This window comes from Phyllostomus hastatus, unplaced genomic scaffold (genome assembly GCF_019186645.2).
Source record: "Phyllostomus hastatus isolate PE091 unplaced genomic scaffold, TTU_PhHast_1.1 phas_contig_16, whole genome shotgun sequence".
Classification (NCBI taxonomy): Eukaryota; Metazoa; Chordata; class Mammalia; order Chiroptera; family Phyllostomidae; genus Phyllostomus; species Phyllostomus hastatus.
Genome location: NW_025333643.1, coordinates 15,340,311 through 15,366,973, shown reverse-complemented (window position 1 = coordinate 15,366,973; position 26,663 = coordinate 15,340,311). Strand labels below are relative to the sequence as shown.

The window sequence follows — 26,663 nt, the reverse complement described above, 5'->3', positions numbered from 1 at the left end:
GGGAAGTCTGTGGTGCTGCGGGAGCACGTCATCCAGGGGACCTCCTTGAGGAAGTGGTATTTCAGCCTAGACTACAGGACAGGAAGGAGTAGCCAGCAGAGCTGGAGAGTGCTTCCTGGACAGAGGAAACAGCTTGTGCATAAGCCAGAAGTGAGGGGCAGCATGGCTTCCAGGGAACCCAGTAGTTCTCGTGACTAGAGTATGGGAGATGAGGGAAAGAAGCCCCCATTTCCTCTCTGACTTTCCCTCATATGACTGCCCCTGCGTCCCCTCCACACCAGTCCCCTGGGCCCCCTTGCTCTCCCCTGAACTTCTGGCACACTCCAGCCTCAGGACCCTCGCTCTGGCTGCGCCCTCTGTCTGTGACACTCTTCCCCAAGTTAATCTGTTTGGCTAACACCCTACTTCCTTCAAGGTGTGTCCTCACATCTCCTCTTCCCAGTGGGACCCTCTGAGCAGCCATTTATTGCCACATACTACCCATACCCACTACTAACCCTGCCCTAATTTTCCTTTGCTCCAGTTTCTATCACCTTCTAACCTACTATCTACTTCACTTATTTGTTATTGTCCATCTACCCTACTAGAATGTCAGCTCCACAAGGTCAAGGACCTTTGTCTTCTTCACAGAGGTATCCCAAGCCCTTGAACATTTGAAGGAACAAACAGATGAGACTTGAGAGGTTGGCAGGGAGGGTGCAGGTTGCAGAGGTCTTGAAGGCCAAGGCGAGGCATGTGAGTTTGATTGCAAGTGCAGAGGGAAGGCATCCACAGGCTTTTAGTAGAGCAGGATCAGAGTCTGAGTTACATTTTGAAAGCTTGCCCTGGAGTCTATGTGGACCATGGCTGGAAGGAGAACAAGCTACAGCAGGCCTCCAGGAGAGTGGGAGTGGGAGCTGGGGTCAGGTGGAGGCATCAGAGAGGAAGATGGATTGAAGAGATACCAAGAGGCAATCCTGCCACGCCTCAGTGACCTGAGGACTATGCAGTTTCAGAAAGACAGAGCACAGCAGACCCCCAGTCCGAGTGACAGAGCCAGGGGCCAGCTGCCAGGTGGAAGTAGGGGGAGGAACAGGTTAGGGGCAGGAGTGGTCAAGGGTTCTGTTTGGGCCACTGTGAGTTTGGCCTATTAGACTTTCAAGTGGAGATGTCAAGTAGCCTACTGGACAACATTTAAGCTCCACACGAAAGTCTGGATTGGAAAGACACATTTGAGCACTGCTGGCTTAGAATTATTTTTAAAGTCATGTAGAGGGAGAAACAAAGATGTCTAAGAACTGATCTTGAGACCCAAACCCTGCAGCCTTCTGAATTGTCCCTTGAGGGATGAGGAGTTTGCCTGGGAGGTGGGGAGAAGGCAGACCAAGGAAAAGAAACTGTGTGGATAAGACCCCAACATAAAAAAGAAGACGTGGATCTCAGTACTCTTCCAAATGGTCAAGGTTGCCCAAACTAAAGAGTCTGAGAAACTGTCAGAGCCAAGAGAAGCCCAGGGAGACTTCAGTTGACAATAGTATATCAAAATTAGTTCATTAATTATAACAAGTGAGCCATCCTGCATACATGTAAAATATTAATAATAGAGCAACTGGGTGCAAGGTTTAAGAAACTCTCTGTACTATGTTCTCAATTTTTCTGCAAATGTAAAACTGTTCTAAAAATAAGATTTTTTAAAAAAAAATGCATGAATCTCATAAGTGGCACCCCACACATACACATCCTCCAATGACAGTAATTTGTTTCTCTGGAGAGCATTTTGACCTGACTAGTCCCTTCTGTAGTCAAAAGACTCCGAGACACTATGAATATCTCCTCACTCCTCCCCTACCACGGGTCAGAAGGGCCTGACTTCCACCCACTGTCTTTCTGTTCACAGAAAGAATACTCACCTCAGGCCATATTTCATAATGAAAATGAGAAGCAGAGACTAAATGGTTCAGGTAAGTCGGACCCACCCAGAAGTCCTCGGGAGGTGCAGCCTGAGTCAGTCCTTCTGGAACGCTCTGTAAATGCACATTCCTGGTCACAGTTTTCCTGAGCTCCCACCTAGTTCAATAGCCGGCTTGGTTTTCCGCCTGCAGCGAAAGCTTCAGTGCATCTGGGTTCAAATTCCAGCTCCACAACTAACTTGAGCCTTATTTTCCTCATTTCTAAAAGGGGCTTATAACCATACTTGATCAAACAGTGGATTAAATGAGATGAATCCTCTGAAGAATAGATAGGACATAGTGAATGCCCAATGTCTGGCATTGTTCCTGGCACTCACGGTGGCTGGTTGTTGATGAGAGATATGATCAGTCTGGCCAATGAGTGAGGTCTCTGAAGATCAAAGTGTGTCACTTGGGTCCTTAGGACCTTGGGTGGTGACGGAGGATCAGAGAAATACAAGGACCTCTGAATCAAAGCAGAAGCTGGGACTGAGCAGTGGCCAAGGGCCAGCCGGAGAGGTTTGGCTGGCCTTAGGACACACCATGCTGGAGAGGACACAGAGGCAGATGGAGGTGATACTCTGTGGCCAAGGTCCCAACAGCCAACTCAAGATTCCCTGGTCCACACAGATACTGCCTTAACAGATGCCATCGAGGACCCTGGACAGCTCTGGGGGGGGGGGTGTGCATTGGGGGGGGAGGTGGGGCAGTGAGTCTGTACATTCCAGGGGCACTACTTTTGTGAGTGAAGACTGGATTGGGTCTTGGCTCCTCCAGCTAGCTGTGTGGGCATGAGCCAAGTCACTTCACCTCGGAGTCTGGATTATTTCATCTCTACACTGGAGATAGCACCCAGCCTTCAGCACTTCTGTAAAGAGTCAATGAGATAAGAGTGGCCCATGTCTGAAGTCAGACCGTCTGATTTGTATCCCAGCTCCACACTGGGTGATCTCAAATCGTTTAACCTCTATGAGCCTCAGTTTGCTTATCTGTAAAACTGGAAGACTAATAGACACTAATTCACAGGGCTGTGAAGATGAGATGAAACAGGACATAAAGCACACAGTAAACATTAGGGTGTTTTGCTTGTTTGTTTTAGATGAGACTTAACACAGACTAGACATACAGTAGATAACCAGAATTGTCAGTTTGTTATGTCTTCCAAGTCGGCCCCTCAAAGCCAAGTTGACTTTGCCCCACCACCTTTAGACGCTTTTGGCCGGTCCCGCCATCTCTGCTGCTGGGGAGGTTCCACGAAAGCCAGAGAAACCGATCTTGTGGGGTCCACAGGCTTCCCACCCAACCCTCTTCCTTCAGTGAGGTCCCCTGCTTCTCACCGCCACCCACCTCCAGGATGCCTTGGAACACTTTCTGAAAACCACCAATATACAGTGTTCATTCCGTGCTAGCCACCGTTCTAAGATTTATCAGTTACTCTTACAGCCCCGTGAGATAAGAACCTATTTTACAGGTGAGAAAACTGAGACTCTGCGAGGTCAGGTAATTAGATCGTAGGGTCACACAGCTGTTAATTGGTGGCGCTGGGATTCCAGGTCCAAGGATGGCACTTCAGGCCCCCACACCTGCTTGTGGCATTCAACGAGGCCAGCGGCCAGGGAAAGGAGGAGTAGGTAGGAGACCAAAGCTGGAACTCAAGGGACCCGGTTCCAGCCTTGGACCTGGAACCGCGGGGCCAGGAGTCCCCACACCATACGCTTACCTGCGCCCTGCCTGCTGCCTGGGCGCCGACACCTACCCCTGCCCTTACCCCCAGTCCCTCCCCCAGCGGCGCCTCCGCGCCCGGCGTCAGGATCCCTGAGGTAACCTGATCCGCCGTGGGGTTTTGGCCTTGGAGCCGCGTCAGAGCCGCGGAGACTCTCCGGCCTCGGACTGCGCTCCACCGTGCGCTCCCGACGCGCAGCGCCCGCTCCGCAGTCAGGGACGCGGAAGCATGGCGCAGAGGCTGGGCGAACGGGCACGGGGGCCCGCCGAGGCCACGGGACTCTACCGGGCAGTGCTGCTCAGGTCGGGTAAGTAGCGGCGAGGCCACCAGGCCTCGGACTCGGAGGAGCTCGAAGAGGGCTTGGTGGGAGGTCCGAGCTCGGCCCCAGGCCAGCCAGCCGCCACGCGCTTTGGTCTTTCATCACTCTGCTTCCCTCCTTTCCTTTCCTTTTTCCTTCCTTTCTTTCATTCTTCTTAACCACCTTTTTTTTTCTTCTTTTTTGTCTTTCATTCCTTTTTTTCTTACTTTAGGGGATCTTCTCTCTCTCTCTCTCTCTCTCTCTCTCTCTGTCTCTCTGTCTCTCTCTCTCTCTCTCTCTCTCTGTCTCTCTCTGTCTCTCTGTCTCTCTCTCTGTCTCTGTCTCTCTCTCTCTCTCTCTCTCTCCCTCTCTCTCTCTCTCGACAAGAGTCCTGCGAGGTTCCGTCCCCTGGCGGGTCTCTTAAGCGGAGACCCACACGAGTGTGCAGACTTGGGAGCGCGGAGAACGGGTGAGACCCCCGGTTCATTCGGCGGGCGCAGAGGAGCCCAGGACGGGCAGATATCACGTTAGCGGGGAAGGGGAGAGAACAAGTTACTGGAAAACGAGCAACCTTGTTTCCGTCTGTGTCATTTAAAGAGAAACCGATTTGCAAGGAAACACAACAGCGGTCGTTTTCTAGGGTGGGAGTTGGATGCCAAGTGTGTTTTCTATTTGTCTTTTTGTTTCTTTGAAGTAAACATTACTTTTCTACTCAGGACAATAAGAGTTTTTTTTATTTAGGAAAATGAAACAAAACGTAACATATGGTCAGTGTACAAATAATTTTGAAAACACAGGAGTGTAGAAAGAAGAAAAAGAATGCGCGCAGTAAGCGTTTGGGGAGTTTTCTTCCGAACTTGGCGCTTGAGAGAGACTTTTGGGGAAGGTGACGAACAGTCTCCTGTGGGTGCCTGCCACTAAGGGGTGCGTGATTAGAAAGCGTCGAGGGACAAGGGCTCACGGGGCGGTGCCCCTCTGCCGTGGGCCAGGGCGCCCCCACCCAGTAGTCCTGCCCACAGACCCCTGGAGCCGAAAGCGAGTGGCGCGTCTGCAGCGCTCGCGAGGGTCCCGTCGAGCGGTCCAGGACCCGTTGCCTTTCGCACTTAGACCGGCTTTGCCTGAGGGAGACCCCACCGCCGGAGCTACTGCTCGGGACACGGAACTACGGTTCTCTAAGTCCGAAAGCAAGAGCTGGCCAAGACTGCGGGGCTGGCGGCGCCCCCCAGGGGAGGGTCCTAAATGTGGCTGAACCCGCTGTCAGACAGAGAGGAGCTGTCGGACTCCGATTTCAAATCCTGGCTCCAGCGGCTTCCCCACCAAGCACTCTTCCGGGCGTCCCCACCCAATCGCTACCTTCTCTCTAAGACGAGAAAAGAGAGTCTCTAATCAGAAACGCTGTTTCCTCTGACTTGGAGCTGCAGCTGTGAGCCTCAATCCAAAGGCAGCATTTTTCGCTGGCAACCGGATCCAACCAGCAGACTCGTTAGAGCCGTCCAGGGGCCACAAGTTTTGCCTAGAAATTGTACTGCACTCAGCGACACAGGGACACGGGGACACAGCCAGGAGGAGAGCAGAGGCCTGTGACTGGGGCCACTTACTCGGTGCTAGGCACTGTGCCTTTGGCTCATTCTGTCTTCGCAGCTCTACAAGTTCACTTCTCATTGCCATCCCCATTTAATGGATAAGCAGACTGAGGCTCAAAGAGCTTAAGTAGCTTGCCCATGGCCCTGCTAGGAAACACTTTCCCTCCAACGACAGGGAAGAAAACACATTCAAACTTGGGTCCATCTATGCCAAAGTCTGACTGAACACCTTCTGAGAATAGTAATAACAATGGCAAATGGTTGTTGGTCACTTGTTATTGCTGTTCTCTCTGCAAATGCTGGACATCTCACGGGCTTCATTCATTTAATCTTCCAACCAATATTCACTGACCACTATCATGCACTAGGTCTCATGCAAAGCACAGGCATGTACCAGTAAATAAAACAGATACACCCTCTTCTCAGGGTGGTAAGTAGTATTAATCCTTACCTCATTAAACATGTGGAAACGAAGGTAACATGACTTGCCTAAGGTCATGCAGCCAATCAGGGATAGGCTGTGTGCCCTGGCTGTCTCACACAAGGAAGAGCAAGGAGAAGGGGGAGTGAGGAGCCAACCGGGCCATGCAGTGAGGAGGCCAGAGCCGCCCCCACCACCGGCAGAAGCCCCTGAAGGCAGGGCTGTAGAACCAAACCCAGGACAGCAGCCATTTCCATGCAGCAACCTCAAGCCACGCTCCCAAAGTCATATAACACTTTTGAGAAAAAGTTGTCCCAAATTATTTTAAAATAATTTCTTAATATTAAAGTATTACCATGACTACCTTAAAGGCTTACCATGAATAATCTGGGGAATCGAGAATAAAGAAAGGGAAGCCTTACCCAGAATCCTACTAACCATAAGCAGCCACTGGTAACAATAGGGACACCTCCTTCCCGTCTCTGTGTGCGTAGTTTATGCGGTGGTAGTGTGTTTGTTTCACGTTGTCGAGATTCTACTGACTCTAGTCTTTGGTCCCCCTTTTTCACTTGGATGAAAATCTTTAATGCTTTTAAATGGGTTATTGAGATAACAGCTACCTCTTCGGAGCCCAGACTCTGGGACAGGCACTGTGTAAAGGGCTTGCCATGCTGTATCTCCCTTATTCCTCAGAAGAGTGTCTGCCCCGCTTTAGAGGTGAGGACATGGGGAGTTGAAGTTCACCTAGCTGTCTGGCCATGGAGCCAGGAGTAGTGTCTGTGTTGACACCAGAGGCCAGACTGTGAGCCACTGAGCTGGAAGGGTCACCTTGGGGAATCACTCATGCTTGGCTGTGCTTGGTGGGCTCTGCAGTGCTCCACTGAAGGTTCCCCTGCGGTTCGTTACCAGCTTCCTATCTGGAGCTCAGGCCAGGATCCTGGCAGGGAGGGAAGCATGTCTCTGCTTCACAGAGAGACCCCTCCCCAGGTGCCTGTGGGCATCATCGACTGTACTTCCCCTCTGCAGCCAGAGGGGCAGCCAAAGCCTCCATCCCGGCCTGCCAAGTAAGGTTGCCAGACACGGAGTACCCACTTAGAGTTTAATTTCAGATACACAACGAATAATAATTTAGTCTAAGAAACTATGCATTGCTTATCTGAAGTTCTCATCTAACTAGGCATGCTGCATTTTTTGTTTTTAATCCTTACCTGAGGATATTTTCAGTGACTTGAGAGAGAGAGAGAGAGAAACATCAGTGTGTGAGAGAAACAGGGATCTAACCTGCGACCTAGGTGTGTGCCCTGACTCTGAACCTGCAACCTTTTGATGTGCTGGATAAAGCTCTGACCAACTGAGCCAATCAGCCAGGGCTGGGCATGCTGCATTTTTATTGCCAGGAATCATGGAACTTTGCTTGGCTTGACAAGCTATGGTCTGCCCAGGTTCTCCTGTACACACACATACCCTCAGCCTCACACACATCCTCTCTCCACCCCTAGACCCACTGTCCATCTCTTGTCTGACTACAAGTGGGTTAAACTGTGCTGAGGCGGGTGTCCGAGGGCCCCCTGCTGCTCAGAGGCCAGATTAACTGTGCCTAATTGTGGGGCCGGGTGGACAGCCAGCTTTCTGAAACAAGACTCAGTTCTTCCTCACTCCCTTGCACTTTCCTGTTTTCACACTTGAAATCCCTCCACCAGGGAAATTCTTCCTGGTTCAAACTTGTTGTAAAGGCAACTCTCATTACTTTTACAGTCTCTCTGTGGAACCCATGACAAGTTTTTCTGCCAGCACAGCTTCTCCCCACTCCCCCCACCTCCGCGTCCTTTCAGCCCAACACGTGGGGGGGAGGGTTGGGGGGGAGGGTTGGATCCTAGGGTTGTTGAGTGGGTGGCTCTCCAAACCCTCACTGAGGCTTTGGAAAGTGGCCTTGGAGAATTACAATGAATACAGGGCTGGGAAGGAAGTTTTGAGTTGCTATGGAAACTTCTTGTCTGATGTTTGTGGGCCCCGATAAGCTGCTCCAGGCGCCTGTCGGCTTGGAGAAAAAGGGCAAAAATGAAAGGAAAGACGTTTTTGGAGTTTTTTAATGGAAGCTGCAGCCACAGCCCAATGTAGATGCAGGAAGATTGCCCAGCTCCCTTTCACGTTGGCTTGTCGAGGTCCTCGCTGCTTCTTCCTTTTGCTCCTCTTGTTCTCCAGAACACAGACCTCAGGGGGCAGGAAGGGAGTGTGAGAGAGATGTGCACAGCACCGGGACGCCCTTCAGTCCCCCCCAGGATCGACTCTGATGCCCAGGCCCTTAGTGCGCCAGAGTCCGTCCTTCAGGAGGAAGGAGAGGCCTCCAGGGAAAGCCACACAGACCGAGGCAGGAGGCAGCAGCTGCGGTTGACTCCGGCACTGCACGAAGTCAGCTGCTAGAAGGCTCACTTTCCCGGGAGACCCCTACTTTCCAGCATTCCCAATGAGCATGACTGCATCAGATGTGCCTCATCACCATAGTTCGTTGGAAAAGGCTGCTCTTTTTCATATATTTAATCTTTATGGCTTTTTTCTGATAGCAAAAGAAATCTATGCTTGCGTGTCTTTTTTTAAGCCACAACCATTACAAAAAAATATAGTGACAAAGGAGAAAGGCCTGTAACTTTGTGCCACAGAATAGTGGTTCTCAAAGTCCCGAATATAAACACATCCCCAGGGGCATATGTCCAGATTCCCAGGCCCCTCCCTCACAGGTTCTGACGCAGCAGTCCAGCAGCGGGGCCCAGCAGCCCCACCTGGACGCTCATTCTCACAGGCCCAGTGAGGACAGCTGCAGCACAGTGATCTGGAACTGACCTCAGTTAGCAGTCGAGTGCATGTGCCCGCAGGCCGGCTCACCGTGTGCACACAGTTCACTCTTGCACAACATGGGCTTGATCGGTGCAGGTCCGCCATAGGTGAATTTGCTTCGATAGATACTATAAATGTATTTTTCTCTTGTTTGTGATTTTATTAATAATGCTTTCTTCTCTCTAGCTTGCTTTCTTGTAAGAATACAACATATAATACACATCACACACAAAATATGTTTTAATTGACTGTTTACGTTACTGGGAAGGTCTCTGGTCAACAGCAGGCTCTTAGTTTTGGGGGAGTCAAAAGTTAGAAGTGGACTTTTGAGTGCACAGGGGATCGGTGCCCCTGATCCCCTCACTGTTGAAGGGTCAACTGTACCATTTTATCTTGGACAAAATGGCAAGTTACTACGCCTATGGTCTTGCAGTTTGATTTCTCACTAAACATGAAGTGGACATCTCTTTGGGTCAATAGACATGCGGTTGACTGCACCATATTATGGGGTGTAGCAAAACCTCCCACTGATGGTGTGTGGCTGTTGACCATTGACCTCACATGCAGTCACACACATGTGTGCACACACACGAACACACACGCAAGATGGCACTTTAACAAGTTCAAGGATGTCAATGCTTTTAGTGTCTGCAAGTCAACAATTGGCACTAAGCACCTTGGTCCTGCAACAGGAATACGAGGAAAGAGAAGGGGGGGCCGGCCCTCAGGCTGGCAGCCTGGCAGGTGAGCCAGATGGGTTTGTACACGAGTTGAACCGTGAGAAGAGCTTTAGCGGAAGAAGTACAGCGAGTCCCAACCACCCGGGGAAAATGGCTCCCAACCTCAGGGGTTCCTGCGCGACTCTCCTTGGCCCTCCGAGGCTCCGGGACTATCATCAGAGTCTTCCAATAAAGGAAACACAGAGTAGGCTTGGAGGTCGTACTGACCCTGTGCGGACATGGGGACTGACGGGGTCTGCCCCTCTGCAGGGGCTGGACTGTGGGGTTCTGTCTTCTCTAGGTGGTGAGCAGAGCTGTCCGCGGTTCCCCCGCCCCAGGATTCCTGGTAGCCCTCCAGCGGCCAGCAGGCACTGGGAATGATTCAGAAGAGTTACTGTGGGCCCCGAGAAATGTCCGCAGAGTCATTTGCAGAGCAGGGCAGCATGGGGGTGGGACCAGAGGCGAGAAAAGTGCTTTGACAAGAATTTAGTTGTTGTCCTCCATGTCGGAATTTGGTGAAATTAAGCCACAGCAGGATGGAAAGGTGGGAGAGGGTACCATTCAAAGTACCTCAAGAGAAGCAGAATTTAGGAAGAAGAAACAAAAAGGAACATTCATGGCTTGCAAAAAATTACTTTCTACCTGAGCACTGGTGATCTCTAAGTGTCACCAGAAGGGCCAGCTTGGCCAAGGCTCCCAGGACCTGCCGGGCCTGCCCCCAGCCCCTCATCAGCCCTGTCTCCCACCTCCTCCTCAGGCCCCACCCTCCAGCCCCACTGGCCCTCCTCCACTATACCAAGCTCCCATGCTGGGAGCTTTCCACGAGCTGGTCTTACTCCCTACAATGCTCTCCTATGTGAACAGTCTTCACCTGTGACTGCCCACCATTCAGGCCTCCACAAAATGTCACCTCCTCAGTGTCCACCCTTTCCAGGCTCCAGACCTTCCCTTCACCTCACCCAGTCTTACTTTCATCCTAGCACTCATCAAAGCTCAGCATTTTCTTGTCTTCTTATTATCTGTCTGGCCCCTGCATGTGTAGGTTATCTGAGCACAGAGATACCATCTGTCCCATTCATACTGTAACTCCAGCATTTGGAACAGTGCCAGAAATAGTAGGTGCTCAATAAATGTTGATTAAATGAATAACAGAGGCAAAAACTGCATTTTTAATGCCCCTGTTTATAGTTGGTATATGTCCTGAGCTTCATCACCTTCTGGACAAAAAGATTCTTCATGAGAAAGTAAATGGGGGAAGAAGGCCAGATTTAACTGGTAGATGCCAGCCTCCTCACTGGGGGACTAAGGGTAATGATAAAAAGCTAGAAAACACTTCCACATTTTCCAGTAAACACTGATTCTGAAGTTAGGAGAACGCTTCCATTATCTGTAAGCACCAAGGTTGGCCTCTGGCATCTATACACATTCTTTCTTTTTGCTTCCACGCATTTGCTCACTGAGCCAGGACTTATGACATGCATACCCCGCTGGGCCCACTGCTACACGCTGGGGCCTTGCCCTCAGGTCACATCCAGTCCAGTTCTCTCTGCAGGAAAAGCTCTATTTGCTGAACATTGACTAATCGCTTTCACTAATGTCATCTCATCTATGTTTTCTCCCAACCAGCCTGTTATTCTCCCCACTTGACAAACACAGAAACCAAGGCTCAGGGGCATTGACTGGCTGCTAAAGGGGCTGGTGCCCAAGCCAGGACTGACCCAGGTGCCTGGAACTTCCCTTTCCCCACATGCTCCCCTGGGCATGTTGGTGCCTGTGAAGTTCAGATGAAGTTCAGGGTATCCAATAAATAATGTATATGCAGCTTTGGACCCATCAGTGCATGGTCAAGAGCTGACCAGTGTTGCTCCCCCCTCCCTTTTACACCCCAGAAGCTCCTGGCCCACAGCAGGAAGTCTGACTTCCTTTGTATCAGGGATGTCCGGGGCTGCACTCTTGCCGACCCTCACATTAGAAACAAGGGAAATGCCTCTAGAGAGCTGCCTGCTCAGAACAAAGCTTGGCATGTTTCTCATTCTGCAACAATCTAACAGAATAGGTGTTTATTTGTGTCTCTCCAACGTGTGGCTTGGACACCGTGTTCTGCATTGTGGAAGTGGCTGAGCACCAAGTGAAATACTTGTTACTATAGTAACAGTTCCTTTTTATTGATACCAGAATAAACAGGAATGCAAAGAGGCCTCACTGGCTGGCACATTTCAGCCTCCTGCGTTCCCCAGGGGTTTAAGAACCGCCTTCTGGAGGCGGCTCTCCGTGCTAGTCTGGGACTTCTCCGAGGAGTGAGGAACCCAGCAACACCATCCTGAGTTCCCTTCCCGCCGACACCAAGAAGTAAGACCGTTTCTCTTCTGTTTCACCTGCTGTGAAGCTGGGTGCTCCTCCAGGGGGAGGTGCGAGGTTAGGAGGGCAGTGCTGGAGCACTGGGGTGGGCTGTGAGGGGAGCGGAGCTATTCGAGATTAGTTACCCAGGCTATGTCTCCCATCCGTGAAATGAGTAGGGAGGTAGCTCCTGGCTCTCTGGGCTGGAGAAACGATAGGGGACAAAGTGGAGGGAGGGAGCACTCATCACTGTAGCACTGTATCAGAGGGAGCATTCTGATACAGCCCTCCATTCTCTTTTATCTCTGTCTTCTAAATGCTCAGATGATCTGAGCTGATGCGTGACCTGGCTCCCCCACATTCATTACACACAGTATGGCAGTTTGATTCTCTTCATCCCTGATGGACAAAAGCCTGAGAGAACACAGGTTCCAGCACCCGATAGAGCCCAGCTCAGGTTCTAGCACCTTCTTTTGAGGGCTGTGTGATCTGGGGAAATTACATGGCCCCTCAGAGCCTAGGTTTCTTCATCTGTAAAAAGGGATAATGATAGTACCCGTCTCCTCGATGTGAGGTAAGAATTTCGTGAAATGTGGCTGTGGGGCACCTAGCACAGTACGTGGCCCATTGCAACATCAGTATGCCTACCGTCTGCCTTTTGGTGAATTTGGCTTTTGCATTTTGTGGTACAAGGCCAGAAGTCTGGAACTGGTCCAGAAATCAGGGATTTTAGGATGGGGCGTGTCACTTTTGGGAAATGCTACCAAACCCAGGTAGTTTCTCGGCTGTGAGACAGCCCATCACCTGTGTCTCTGAGTGACTTGGATCCTGAGTGGCTTATAGCTCTGTTGATGGTAAGTACCAGCCAGGATCTTTCCCCTGACGTATCTGCCAAGTGAACTGGCTGGCATCGTGCCACGGTGGGCTAGCAGGAACATCTGGTGGGCGGACACTTGTTCCTTGATCAGCTGCACAACCCTGTCCACCAACCTTGCTAAGGACCTTCCATGTCCAGCCCTGGGACTGGGAGAGCCCAGTGGCCCCAAGCAAAATGTTCAGGAAGTTTGTCTTGAGTCATTTTCTCATGGGGTGGGGAGGCTACGTTCAGGCCATGGGCCACTGGAAGATGTGGAGGTGGCTCCCAGATACACAGTTCTTTGGTTGCTGGACAGTGAAACACAAACGGGCACTTTCCCCACAGGGAGGGAAAAAGTGAGAAGCGTTGGGAAATCCGGTGGCCCCACTTGTCACTTTTACTGAATGCCTCTTTCTCCTTTGCCATCAGTTATTTTAACAGCCTCTCCTCTCCTCTGCCCCTCCACCTCATGAAATGGTGAAGTAAGAAAGTCCAGGTGTGTTCTGGGCCCAGCAGCTTAAACAGCAAGAAGGAACAAGGGCAGGGGGAGGGAGGGCAGAGGAGCGAACACTGGCCAACACCCCAGGGAGGGAAGGCCACCAGTTGCTCCCCTCCCAAGCAAAGACCAGCCGTGGGCAGACAGGACTGTGGAATCTGGCTCACGCTCAAGCTTCTGGTTCTGGGCTCCCCAGTGAGAGCTGGTATTTCATGTGAGCTGGGTGTCCTCCAGTGACTGGACCTCCATTTCCCCATCTATAAAATGGGCTCACACCGCCTCTTCATTGGGGTTTCTTGAGTATCCAGAGAGAGAAAAGAGTCATAAACCTGCTCTGTTGACTGAAAATCACTTTGCACCAGGAGGGAACTGGAGTGAAAGGAAGAGCACTGAGTTTAGAGTCTGAAGGTCCCAGCTTTGCCACTGTTCTGTATATCCTGGGACAAGTAGCTTGAGCTTCCTGAGCCTCGATTTTCTCATCTACAGAATGGGAATGATAAAATGTTACTGCTGGCTGCCTCCCAGGGTAAGCCTGAGGCCCAGATGGAAGTGAGTGCACCGTCAAATGCGAGTGCTCGCCACAGGCCCCTCAGGACGGGAGTGTGCCTTCAGTGAGCGCCGCTCCACTCGGCCAGGCCAAGGGTGGCCACATCGTGCACACTGTACTGTTTTGCTCTCCAAACAGCCCTGTGAGTAGGTGTCACTGTCATCCCCACTGCACAGGGACTCAGGGAGGGGAAGCTATTTGCCTAAAGTAACACAGTTAGGAAGGGGTGTAGCTGTGATTCAAACCCAGTCTGTCTCCTCCAAAACATCTGCCTTAACCATGTTGCCTTACTGGTTCATGGGCCATTTGTTATCACCAATGTCATCAAAGAGCCAGAATCACCCAAAGAGGGAGGTCAGATGAAGGAACCTTAAAACCTTAGACAGCTTTAGGGTCCCGCAGCTGTTTTCAGGATGAACTGTGACCTGGGTTTCCATTAGTGCTACTTTCCTTCCATCCCTTCTCATTGCTCTCCTGGTGGGGGTGGGGGGGGCAGGGAAACTGCCACTGCCTTGGCATCAGCCTCGCCTGCCCTGGCACCTGGTGAGCTCACCCTGGGAGCAGTTAGCAATCCCAGCAGAGCCTTGTCCAGAGTGGGGCTGGCATCCTGCACAGCTTTTGAGGAGCTGTGGGACCTTTTGTGTCATCAGCAGAACCAAGGAATAACCAAGGGAGAAGCTCCCAATCTCCCCACCCCACCCCACCCCCCAACACACACAAAATATGAGGCCAGTTCCATAGTCTACACGTTAAGGGTGAACACTTTGCCCATTTTGTAGTGCAAAACACTCACTTTAACTGTCACCTATTGGCTGCCTCTACCCCTGCCCTGAACCTTAGCTCATCTGGTCTTCACAGCATCCTGATTTTACAGAGGAGGAGTGTCCCATCCAAGGTCAAAGAGCTGCTAAGAGCTCTGACTTTAATCAGACTCACCCCTGATAACCAGGCCAACAAGTCAGCTGAAATCACTCAGGCCAAAGCAAAGAAGCTTGTTTTTGTTTTCTTTTTAAACTCCATGCTTTACAAATTTGGCTGACTATTGGAATCACTTGGGGAGTGTTTTAAACTCCCAAAGGCCAGGCAGGCCATCCCAAGCCACTTTAATCAGAATGCCCGGGGTGGGGCTCAGGCACCGATATTTTTCAGACTTCCTCTGGTGATGCCAATCTTCAACCAGAGTTCAAATCCCTGGTACAACCAGTGCAGATTCTTTCCAAATACTCACCTGAAGGCATTCTTACTGATTTTAGAGAGAGAGGGGAATGGAAGGAGAGAGAGGAGAGAAACATTGATCAATTGCTCTTGAATGCACCCCAACCAGGACCGAACCTGCAACCTAGGTGTGCGCCCTGACGGGGAATCAAACCTTTCAGTTTGCAGGACGATGTTCCAACCAACTGAGCCACACAGGCCAGGGCTAACCAGTACTGTTTTTAAGGAAGATGAGAAAAATGCAATCCAAGACTACAAATGGGATTGATTAATGTTCATTGTTAACAGCTCATGGAGTTGCCACACTGTGCAATCCAAGCGCCCCCCCGCCCCCCCCGCCACAGTTTCAGCTATAGGAGTGAAGCCCTGGGATGTGCAGTGCACGACCTGCCTGGCTGTACGTGGCTGCCCTGGTAGCCAGCTTTGTGCTAGTCACTTGCCAAGCACCTTGCAAGTATCACCTCATTCATTCTGCAGCAACCTCATGAAGGGTGCTGATCACAAGCAGCTTGCATACCTACTCAGCTCTGCTGTTCTAGTGGAAAGCAGCCATAGGCAATAAGTAGTGAGGGGGTATGGCTGTGTGTTCCAAAGGGGGGGATTTGGTCCAAAGGCCGCAGTTTGCAGCTTCCTGCTGCAGAGGGTAGGTGAACTTGCACAAAGCTAGGGAGGGGCAGAGCCAGATTCAGTTCAGGTTCTAATGGCTCCAACGTCCATACAACTGAGCTTCATTTTGCATTTCTTTGACAACCAGGAAAGGATATTCACTAGTCACTTTCTCCTCAGCTGCCTCCTCATCTCCCCTGCCAGCTCTTCGGACATCCATCTTTTTTCTTTTTGGAGATGACCTAATGCTCGCCTCACCTCACCTCACCTCTTTGGCCATCACGGTCATTCCCTCAGAGTCTCCATCTCTCAGGACACCCCAGCAGCCTAAGAGACCTGGCCAGAACAGCCCTGGGATGCCCCTCACCCTCTCTGCTTGGAAGGCCCAGCTGACCCTGGAGAGCCCAGGTTTTCTTGGCTTGCACACGCACTTCATAGAGCAATCTCTTTTGTTCCAGCACCCTGCTGACGCTCTTCTCCACAGAGGTCTCTTTTGATTAACAAAAGACAGGAAGCCTGGCCCAGTAGTTCTCTAAGCCCTGCCCCTGCCCCGCCCCTAGGTCCACGGATCTCACACGTGTTGTCTGCTAGAGTTCAGAACCCTCAAGGCAGGGTTTTCCCAGCCTGCAGCTCTGGGCTGAAGAACCAGACACATTCTTCAGCATCCCTGTTCCAGCTACCACACAACCCTGGCCTCCGAAAAACACCATCCCCTACAGCTCACCGCTGATACCATTTTATTCAAAAAGGCCTGGAGCAGATCTTTGAGCCACAGCTGCCTACTGATTGGACCTGGGGTGCAGGACTGGCTACATGATTGCAGGGCCCAGTGCAAAATGAAAATGAGAGACTCTCTTCTCGGTAGAGGCTGGTTGATGGCCTCACCTGTGGGGGGTGGGGTGGGGGTGGGGGCCTGGCCCCGGGGCAGCAAACCCATTGGATAGCTGGTGACCTATAGGGGTGAAGATTCCCGGCCTGGCCAATTAGATGTTTTTCCTCTGGCATTTAATGGGACAGACAGAGGCTGCCCAAGAGCCCTGAAAAAAACCAGTCAGATTTTTAAGAATTCTCCAGACCTGCTGACAGTTTTTTTGTTTTCCCACACAGCAGCGAGAATGGCCTTTTTAAAACCGAATGAAATGCGATCTTTCCCGGACTTGAACCCACCCGTCCACCCTCAGGCCACTCTCCTGGTCTCTCGCTCACGCCACTCCAGGCACACTGTGGCTTTTTGTTCCCTGAACAAACCAAGCTTGTTCAAGGTACATGAGTCACACATGCTGTTTCCTCTGCCCCACACAGCCTCCCCCCTCCTTCCAACCGCCAGATCTTCAATGTCACCTCCTCAGAGAGGCCCTCCCCCTGCACCTGGCTGAAGGTGTGTCCTGCCAGTGGATCACTACCCCAGCCCTCCTGCCTGCATCAGTGGGCTCCGATGCAAGTTGTAATCATTTATTTTTGTTGTTCTGTGTACATGGTACTGTCTGCCTCCCTAGGGGACTGTCAGCCCTGTGAGATCAGGAACCTTTCTTGCTTCCTTCACCTCTGTGTGTCCGCTGTCTACCACAATACCTGGAACGTTACAGGAAACCAAACATTGTAGAATGAGGGTTTATTATCCTATACTTTCTCAGTGGTCATTACTGCTATGTGGGAGCCCTCTATGTGGGAGTTTTGTGTGCTTTGTATCTGGCCATATTATCAAACTCATTAGTCCCACATGCTTTTCTGTTAATACATTTGGGAATTCTGGGTAGATAGTAATATCTCACTTAAATATTAATTCTGCCCTCTCCTTTCCTAAAGTTATACAACTTATTTCTCTTTCCTGCCTTGTCACTTTAGCTACATACAGTTAGTAATTTTAAAGATGGTGTGACTGATGAAAATTATGAAGCACTGGAAAGTTTGAGGCACGAAGGGACTAAGGGACAGACAGCCAAGAAGCTGCAGCCATGAAGTGTGGTATGGTAAAAGCCCGGATGGAATATGGCTGGGACGTGGTGATGGGAATAGGCATCATGGGGGGAGGGGGTAATTCCCCAAACTAAAATCTGAAGTAGGGTGTTCTGCTGCATTGACTCCCAGACAACTTAACCCCAAAGACTAAGAAAATATTCACATTTGTAAACAGGGAGGATATTGCTATCGCCAACTGTTTATTTTGTCAAATGCCCACTTTTAACTACTAAATACTACCATCATCATTTTTAAGGACCAAAAAATTAGGAAAGATACAACCTGAAAACAAACAGCCGTATGAAAAAGAGAAGAAAGGAAATTCATTAGAATTCACATTTTAGAAACAGTTCTGAGAATGAGAATTCAAAAAAAAATTAACAGTTATGTCTCTTTGCTCTGACACTTAATCTACATTCAAAATATTTTATAATTAACACTTCTTCCAATTTACACAGCACTTTTACACCCGTGGTCTCTCTGTAACCCTCCTAAAAGCACCTGCAGTGGGTAATAGTAGAAATGCCCAGTGTTTGTCTGGAGTGCCACCATTTTCCAAGCACAGTCTTCCCTTTGATCCTACATGCCCTGGAATGTCACCTTGCAATTTACAAGCCATCCAACCCTCCACTATTCCCAACCCCACTGCGCTGTTGCCCACTTCCAGTTTTTGCACAGACCCACCATCCCTGCCTGGTTTACGTGAAGACTCTGGCTTACCCATTAAACCCCAGCCAGGCAGGGAATGGTTTTCATTCTCTTCCCAGTTCAAGGTGTGCAGAGAAGTGAGGGTCTGTTCAAAACCAACATAGTGGTCCTCAAAAGGGGGCACTGACCCTGGTGGGTGAAGTGGGGACACACCCTCTCGGTTGCCTCATGGAAACCAAATACCTTCCTAAGATGACCCTCTGTGAGCCTTGGTTTCTTCATCTGTACAATGTCAAAGCTTCCACTATCAATTACTGACAAATATGAACTGAATGTCTACCACAGAGCAGACCAGACACTGCAACCTAGCATACAGCAGAGGCTCAACCTCAGAAAAGCAGGACTCGTGAAGGGGGCAGAGCCAATCCCTGAATTTTCACTCTATTTACTGTAAGCAGCTAACGGCCAGGCTGTGTCACCTCCCTGACACTTTTTTAGAAGAAATCTCTCTCTCTCTTTCTATGCACTTAAAGTTTTGAGTACTTAAAGGATATGTAGCCAGCTTGTGGAGGAGGGAACCCCTCTGGCTGAATTTCAATTAGTTGACAAATTTCAAGCTGCTGCGGCAGAAACGAGGCCATGGAGAAGCCAGACATCTGCACTAGAGATGGCAGCCGTCCCTCTGTCAGCAGAGGCACAGCGGTTTCGGGACTTCGTGCACTCCTCTTTGATCTGGAGAAAGAGAAAAGCTGGACATTTCCATGGAGGAATATGGGATTCTGGATAAGAAAGTTGAGCAATAAGGAGTGATATTTTCTTTTAATTAAAGCATTTATCCAAATTATCTTTAATGAGTACTTATTGCTCCTTTTAAATATTTATTCCTTTTCTGAGCTCATTGGAAAACAGAAACTCAAGTGCAATCCCTTTCAAGGCAGGGCAGCTTTTTTTTTCAAAGTCAGGCCAAAAGCATTTGCACATGTCACCAGTTGTTTGTGACCCAGCAGTGCTTCAGCTCTAATCCCCACTTTACAAACTCATCTCCAGCCCTCACACGACCCTGTGCACAGGTTCAGTCATCTTCATTCCACAGTTGAGGAAATTAAGGCTCAGAGAGTTGGCTAGCCTGCCCAGGGCCACACAGCAGTGGGTGGCAGGTGGTCAAGTTTCATCTAACGCCAAGACCCTTGCCCTTCTGCTATGCCTGCAGGGACTGGTGAGACTGTGGCCAGCTCTGGCCAACCCCTCTGCTTATCTCTACAGCCTCCATGTACTCAGAGATCCAGAGGGAGCGGGCAGACATTGGCGGCCTGATGGCCCGGCCTGAGTACAGAGAGTGGAACCCGGAGCTCATCAAGCCCAAAAAGCTGTTGAACCCCGTGAAGGCCTCCCGGAGCCACCAGGAGCTGCACCGAGAGCTGCTCATGAACCACAGAAGGTGGGAGCGGAGCTAGGCTGCCACCTCCTGGCAAACCCCTCCTTGGGCCTGCTGCAGTCTGAGGAGGTGCCCCTCACAGAAGGCAGGCCTGGTCACAATCCTGGGGCTCCTGGGAGCTTGAGGAGGGCTGGGGGTACCCCACATGGTCACCAACAGAAAATGTGAAGGTTCAAAAGCTACCCACTTTGGCTCTGGCCGCCACATACAATTACTGGGCACCTACTATGTGCCAGGCACTGTGCTAGACCCTGGGGATGCAGAAGGAATGTTTCTGTTCTAACAGAGGGGGCAGATGCATAACCAGGTGGTTTGGTGGGTGCTTTGATGGGGTATATTCCCAGCAGACAGATGAGCATGTGCAAATGGACAGGAAACACCAGTGTCTCAGTGTGGCTGGAACATAGATTGTGAGATAGGACAGAGGAACCGTGTGGTCCTGGGAAGGGTCTCAAGCAGAAGTGTCACAATCCTGGAGGGAGCATGAGTGGAGCAGAGAGACCCCAGGGGGGGAGGGGGGTGCAGGGCAGTGAAAGAGAGACGCCCAAGATGGCAGAGCTAGAACTCAGCAATTAAGGGAATGTGGACTAGTGGAGAGGGAAGCTGAGCCTCTGCCAGCTCCCACTCCAGGGCCTGGAAAATAGTCCCAGCTCACAATGCCTGAAGGGCGGTGGTGGTGCCCCCACAGCTCCCTCTCCTGGCCGCTTCCAGTATTGGCGCGGACCGGCTGTGATTGCCATTCTTGTTTTCAGCTGTGTGCAAAGGACCTTCCAGCAGATAACATTTTGTATCCTTGATGTTTGTTTTCCTCTTAGTACGTCATGAGTATTTCTCTGGCTGCCTTTTAGAGTCATCACCACAATTTTTTAAAAGCCTAAAGACACATCAGGGGAAATAATTTGCAATCTAATAAGAGACAAAAATTAATATGTACCTAGCTTATAAATCCCTAAGGAAAAATGAACAGAAGATGGGTATAGTTAGTTCACAAAAGAGGAAATGCAAATAGCTGGTAAACATCTCAAAGACTATTTGATGTGACTAATAATCAAAGAAACAAATGAAAACCAGATATTGTTTCTTGCCTACCAGATTCTCAAATTCAAAAGACTGGATGGTGACAGTGGGGAGAAATAGATGCCCTTGTACACTGTTGACAGAAGTATAAACTGGGAACCTTTTCTAAGGGGCCGGTGGAAAGGTGCCCAAAATCTTTTAGAGAGTCTGACCCGACAGTTCCACCTCTAGAAACACCCTGAGAAAATAACCTGAAATAACATAAAGCTGGTCTCTGCGGTCAGGCAGGCCTGGAGGCAAATCCTCATGCAGCCCCTTTGGAGCTGTGCCTCGGACCAGTGTCTGAAGCCCTAGGAGCCCCCCTCGCCTTCTCTGTGTATGGGGCAGTAAGGGTCCCACCACCGGGGCAGCCAGGAGGATTACACGAGATAAGAGATAACGGGGTAGGTTGGTGTCACCATAGGGTGCAGCCCTGAGACTGGGATGGGGGAGCTGGGGTCTCCTGACGGGTCCCCCCACCCCAGGGGCCTGGGTGTGGACAGCAAGCCGGAGCTGCAGCGCGTCCTAGAACACCGCAGGCGGAACCAGCTCATCAAGAAGAAGAAGGAGGAGCTGGAGGCCAAGCGGCTGCAGTGCCCTTTTGAGCAGGAGCTGCTGAGACGGCAGCAGAGGCTGAACCAGGTGAGTGAGGGGCACCCAGCCCGCCTGTGCCTCCAAGAATGTCAGCTGGCCCAAGGAAGAGCTCTGCATGTGGCCACAGTGGCTAGATGAGCAAAATGAGGACTGGACCATGAGTCTACCACTGGCCTGAGTCCTCGTTCTGCCACTCACTTAGCTGTGTGACTTTGGGCCGGTGGCTTCCCCTCTCCAAACCGCAGTTTCCTCATTGGCCCAGTCTATTATATGTGGATTCTGATTTCATTCCTACAGCTGCCCTGTGAAAGAGATGGCATTCCCATTTTAGAGATGAGGAAGCTGAGGCCCAGAAGAAGGAAGCAATCTGAACTAGGCCTCACAGGCAGAACTTAGTCTCAGCTTTGTCCCCTAAGCTACCAGGCTGGTGGCAAAACTGATTCCTGATTCTGTTTCTCCAGAGAGGACACTTGGTCCAAACCCAGTGGCTTTTGAAACTCAGAATTCCCCTAGTCCCACCCACTTGACACCTCTCCTCTCTCCTTCAGCTGGAAAAACCACCAGAAAAGGAAGAGGACCATGCCCCCGAATTCATTAAAGTCAGGGAAAACCTGCGGAGAATTGCCACGCTGACGAGTGAAGAGAGAGTGCTGTAGAGCTGGCTGGTGGTGCCTCAGAACCCCACAGCCCACCCCTGGCCCCCGCCCTCCCCCAACTCTTCTGCATCTGGCGGCCCTGGAACCCCAGGCCTTGGGACATCTTTGATGTTCACGCTTGCTCCTGTAAAAATGCATTGTCCCAGAGGGCATGCCTATCCCCTTCCCCCTACCCCCGAAAGCCTCCAGGATTTTCCTTCTGAGCGCCCACCCCTCCTGCTCCAAGAGAAAGCCACTGCTGGGAAAACTTTGACAAAGCACCTCTTCCTGAAGAGGCTTCTGAGTCCTGCTGAGATTCTCCTGGCAGAGTGGGGAAGGGAGGACAGGGGCCCCCTGGCCTGACAAGCCCTCCATGCTGTGCAGGCCCCCATGGGGCCCTGCTTCTCTGGGCAGCCTGACTCACAGGTTTCAGAGAGCTTCCCTGCTCATGATTTTACCTGCAGCCAGGTGTGAAGCAAGTAATGGAGCATTCGGGACACCTGCCTTGAAAGCCAACCAAGGGGAAAACAGTTCTCAGTTCTTGGTGAGGAAGGGCAGAGCAGTGCAGCACGCAGGTGGCCTCTGGCTCACATCCTGGCAAGTGGGAAAGGTACTAACAAAGACAGCCTCTTAGAATTTGCCAGCCTTTCCCCCACACCCTCTCCTCTCCACAGCCCACCCTGTCCGGGCCTTATAACCACACCTAGCCAGGGCTGCAGCCTTCCTGCTCCCAGACTTCTAGAAAAGCGCTTTCCAAACTTCATTGTGCCTACAAATCACTGGGAATCTTGTTAAAATGCGGCTTCTGATTCAGTAGATCTGGTGTGGAGGCTGAGATTCTACATTTCTAACAAGCTTCTAGGACTACACTAAGCAGCAAAGCTGGAGCACCCAGGGGTGCTAAATATTGGAAACATCACCCCTGAAGCCATCTCTACCCCCCAGCTCCCATGGACCTATACCCTGAGGGTTCCCACCCACCTCTGCAGCCCTCGAGGCTCTTTACTATCCAGCCCACCCCAGGGACCCCAGGCCTGAGAAGACTTTTAAAGCCTAGCAAATTGTGTCAAGTATGTGATTGTGATTTTCACCAGTGATGTATAAAATTGCCAATCTGCATTTCCTACCATACTGTTAAGGTACAATTATAGCCAAAAAAAATTTCGTTACCTTTTCCTAAAACCTATGGACAGCAGATATACAGGGGTCCTACAGGTTTCTGGAGATAGAACCAGCGGGTTGATGAGCCCACTGCCACCCTCACAGCCTGGCCCCGTGGAGTCCCCATGTGCAGTCCCTGAACCTGAGACCACTGCCACTTGGTTTTCATCACCTGGGCCAGCTCCAGTGACTTCCAAAGATCCCTCCCATGGGACACCAAATGTTTTCACCTTTTGCTCCCATTTTTAAAGGTTTAAAGAATAAATCAGGTCTGTTTCTTTCTCTCCTGAAGAATAAACCCTGCCTCTGGCTTTGTAAACCCACCATGGAAGGCGAGCAAGCAAGGCTAGAAAAGCATTTCTTTTCACACCCAGAACTGCCAGGAAGAGCTACCATTGGGATGCTGTCTGATTCTTACCAGCAGCAGGACCACCCTAGGAAAGGGGCCATCCTGGTCTCCCTCCTGACTGCATGATCAGGGTGTCCTTTTCCCATGTGCAGTGCCCACATGGGGATGTGAATAGAGACATGCTGCATGTGTGTGTGTGTGTGTGTAAGTTGAGCTCCAAAAGGCTCTTGGAGATAAGAGTGTGGTACCACTGTTTTAAAAGTCTGCCAAATGAGTTGATGCTCAGGATGTATTATCCTTCACAAAGACCACCACTGCCCCAGAGAAGCCACCTCAGAGGTTGATGTGTTGTTCAGACACATGAAGAGAAGGATGACAGAGTCTCTAACCTGGAGTAGGCCCCTTAGCATTTTACTCAGGGGTCATCAGGGGTACTTCATGGAGGTGGCAAGTCGAGGAGACAAAGCCCTAGAATAGAAGGGACCTCAAGTACCATCTGTCCCATGGAACCATGGCAGACACCCCCGTTTACTTCCCAGTGGTCAGACCCAACTCCTCTCCAGCAACCTCCCACTGTAGAGGTTGTAAATTCAGATTCTCACTGTTCCAGCCTCCTTTGCAGCTTGGAGTAAGCATGTGACCAGGTATGGGCAGTGAAATTTAACAGGAAATCTACAGAGACTTCTGTGAATGCTTATGCTCTTCTGATGAAAGAGACAGAAAATAGGTAACACTCCCCTGCCCCTCCCTTCTTTCTGCCTTGATTGAGGATGTGATGCCTGGAGCCACAGCAGCCCCCTTGATACAATGAGGAAAAGCCCAAGAGGATGTCAAAGACCTTGACCCTATCATCATTTGACCAAGCCAGATGATGATAGGGTCAAGCCAGCAGCCATCCTCATCCAGGATTATTGTAAATAAAAATAAAGCTTTCTTTGTTTAAGCCATTGTTGGTCAGTCTCTCTTACTTGCAGACAAAAACATTTCTGACACAGAAAGCCAGCCCTGCCCAGAATTATCTGCAGACTGTACTGAAAACCCAGATTCCTCTCTCCCATCAGAAAACTATTGGATCAAGATCCCCAGCAGCAGTACCTGGGATCTGCAGTATTTCCATACTTTCTCCATATAGTCTACACAGCATCCATCTGAAAACTAGTATTTGGACATCACTAATCCCCACATCATTCAATAAATATTGGTTGAGTGCCTGCTCTGTACTAGGAAGCATGCTGTGTCCTGGGAGCATAGTGGAAAACAATACATCTGGAATATTGGAGTGGCCTTCTCTGAACTGGTCTCCTTGCTTCTGCCACCACCCCATACACCCTGTTCTCAACAGAGCAGTCAAATGATCCTGTTAAATCTAAGGCAGATCTCACCATTCCTCTGCATAGAGCCCTCCACAGGCTCCCAGTAGAATCCTCCCTGCAACCTAAAAGGTCCTATAGTCTAGCTCCCTTTTCACTTCTGACCTACTTCCCACTGGCCTCCCCCTGACCCCGGTTCACACAGCCTTGGCCAGCCAAGCTCCTCACACCCACCAAGCATGCCTCACCTCATTGCCTTTGCACCTGCTATTCCACGGCCAGGAGTGTTCTTTCCTCAGACACCACGCCGCCTGTTGCCTTGCTTTCTCCAGGTCTTTTTCTTGCTCTGGGTAAACGAGGCCCCCCCTTGTCACCTCACCTAAAATCTCAACATCTACATACGTCTGGGCCCTCCTTCCCTGCCTTATTCTTCCTCCTTACCAGTTATCACCACCTAACATATATTTTACTTGCCCATCATGTGTCTCTGCTAACAATAATGTCAGTGCCATGAGGGCAGAGACTTTTATCTGTCTTGTTCACTCCTGATTCCCAATGGTTTTCCTCCTTCCTCCTTCCCTCCATGCAGCTGGCTTGGCTTACACAAATCTGGCAAAGTGGGCTTCTGGGACCAGAATCACCTGGCCATCCCACTCCTAGCCTTGTGAAAAGGCAGTAGCCCAATAGGGCATAGGGCAGAGTAGGTGCTCAATAAATGTTTGTTGAGTGAACGAGAAACCCTTTCTTCCCCTTCTCCAGCTTCCTCCCAGGTCCAGCCCCGCCCATCCCCATCAGCCACCTAACTCCACCCTCCACAGTTTTGACCCTGGCCCAGAGATGTCAGTTTGGTCCAGAAGCTTTCCTTTGGCTGCTTGGGCTTCCGTCAGTACACCTGGGCCCCAATGGGATTTGTGCCTGCAGGACCCACACTGGAGCTGGTGGCCATCACCCGGTCCCAGAGACCTTGGAGAAGGAAGGAGCTGCTGCAGCTCCGACGTCAGACCTGCGGAAATGGAGACTACAAGTAGCAAGCCTTGTTCTCATGGAGGCCACAGTCTCTCACACCCACGACACCACAAGTCCTGGTGTGGGTTTGGAGAGCACCCTCCTCAGTGGCACCCCAGCACTGAATGCAAAGCCTAGGAGAAAGAGGGAGACCTTAGGAGGGGAAGGCACCTCCCCTCTGCTCTGTAGTGTGAGCTCCCGGGGAGCCCTCAGGTCCTAGGACCTATTGCAGGGCAGCCTCGCCGCACTTGCTAACTGTACAGTTCCTGGGCCATGAGGGCAGGGTCCCTGTCTGACTCTGCTCACCCTTACCAGTCCCAGCCCAGGACCCTGCATATAGCAGGTGTTCAAAAATGTTGTCAGTGGGTGTCAGCAAAGATCACTGCATTTATGGAAGGTCAGCGATATCACCACCCATGACAAGTCAATATCATCATCCCCACTTTGCAGATGAAGAAAACAAGCTCAGGTAAATTTAAATTAAGGGACTTGATAAATCACAAAACAACACCTGGGGAGAGCTGGCATTCACAGAGCCATCTGTCTGCAGAGTCTGCTGGGATTTGCTCTTATAAAAGGCTCATAGGAGGGCCCCATGCCTTCCTGACCTTTTGCCATGAGATTAGGGAACCTATTTCACCTTCCGTTTGTCATTTGTCCATCTGAACTTGTGGAACTTGACCTCCACGTATAAAAAATAGACTCAGGCCAACACAGACCGATGTGAGTCCTGGGGTGAGGACAGTCTGCACACTGCCATGGTCGCAGCTCTGCTGTCACCCCACCCCCAAGCTACCAGTCTCTGGGTCCAGCCACTGGGTTAGAACCTACCATCATGGTGGCATTTCTGTCCCCTTGCAGGACTGGACCTATGGCTGAGCAGTGGCCTAAATGATTTAATCTTTTAGTGCCCCCAGAGACTCACCAACCCCACCGCCACCTTGCTGCCA

General features: G+C 50.8%; 1 protein-coding gene across 6 annotated transcripts in view; it reads left to right on the top strand.

The window, feature by feature from the left end:
- Positions 1-24,345, top strand: part of FAM107A (family with sequence similarity 107 member A) — a 57,439-nt gene extending 33,094 nt beyond the window's left edge. Inside the window, exons 1-5 of one of the 6 annotated variants that reach the window (XM_045832322.1) lie at positions 11,707-11,853; positions 13,680-13,882; positions 19,432-19,606; positions 21,145-21,301; positions 21,802-24,345. In XM_045832322.1, the coding sequence (XP_045688278.1) occupies positions 13,759-13,882; positions 19,432-19,606; positions 21,145-21,301; positions 21,802-21,909 (564 nt within the window). In that variant the 5' untranslated portion in view covers positions 11,707-11,853; positions 13,680-13,758 and the 3' untranslated portion in view covers positions 21,910-24,345. Of the gene's footprint in view, positions 1-1,876; positions 1,941-3,785; positions 3,959-11,695; positions 11,862-12,900; positions 12,904-13,679; positions 13,883-19,431; positions 19,607-21,144; positions 21,302-21,801 lie in introns of those variants that run through there. The other 5 variants (XM_045832325.1, XM_045832323.1, XM_045832324.1 and 2 more) reach the window with 5 other exon arrangements.
- The last annotated feature ends 2,318 nt before the right edge of the window (positions 24,346-26,663 follow it).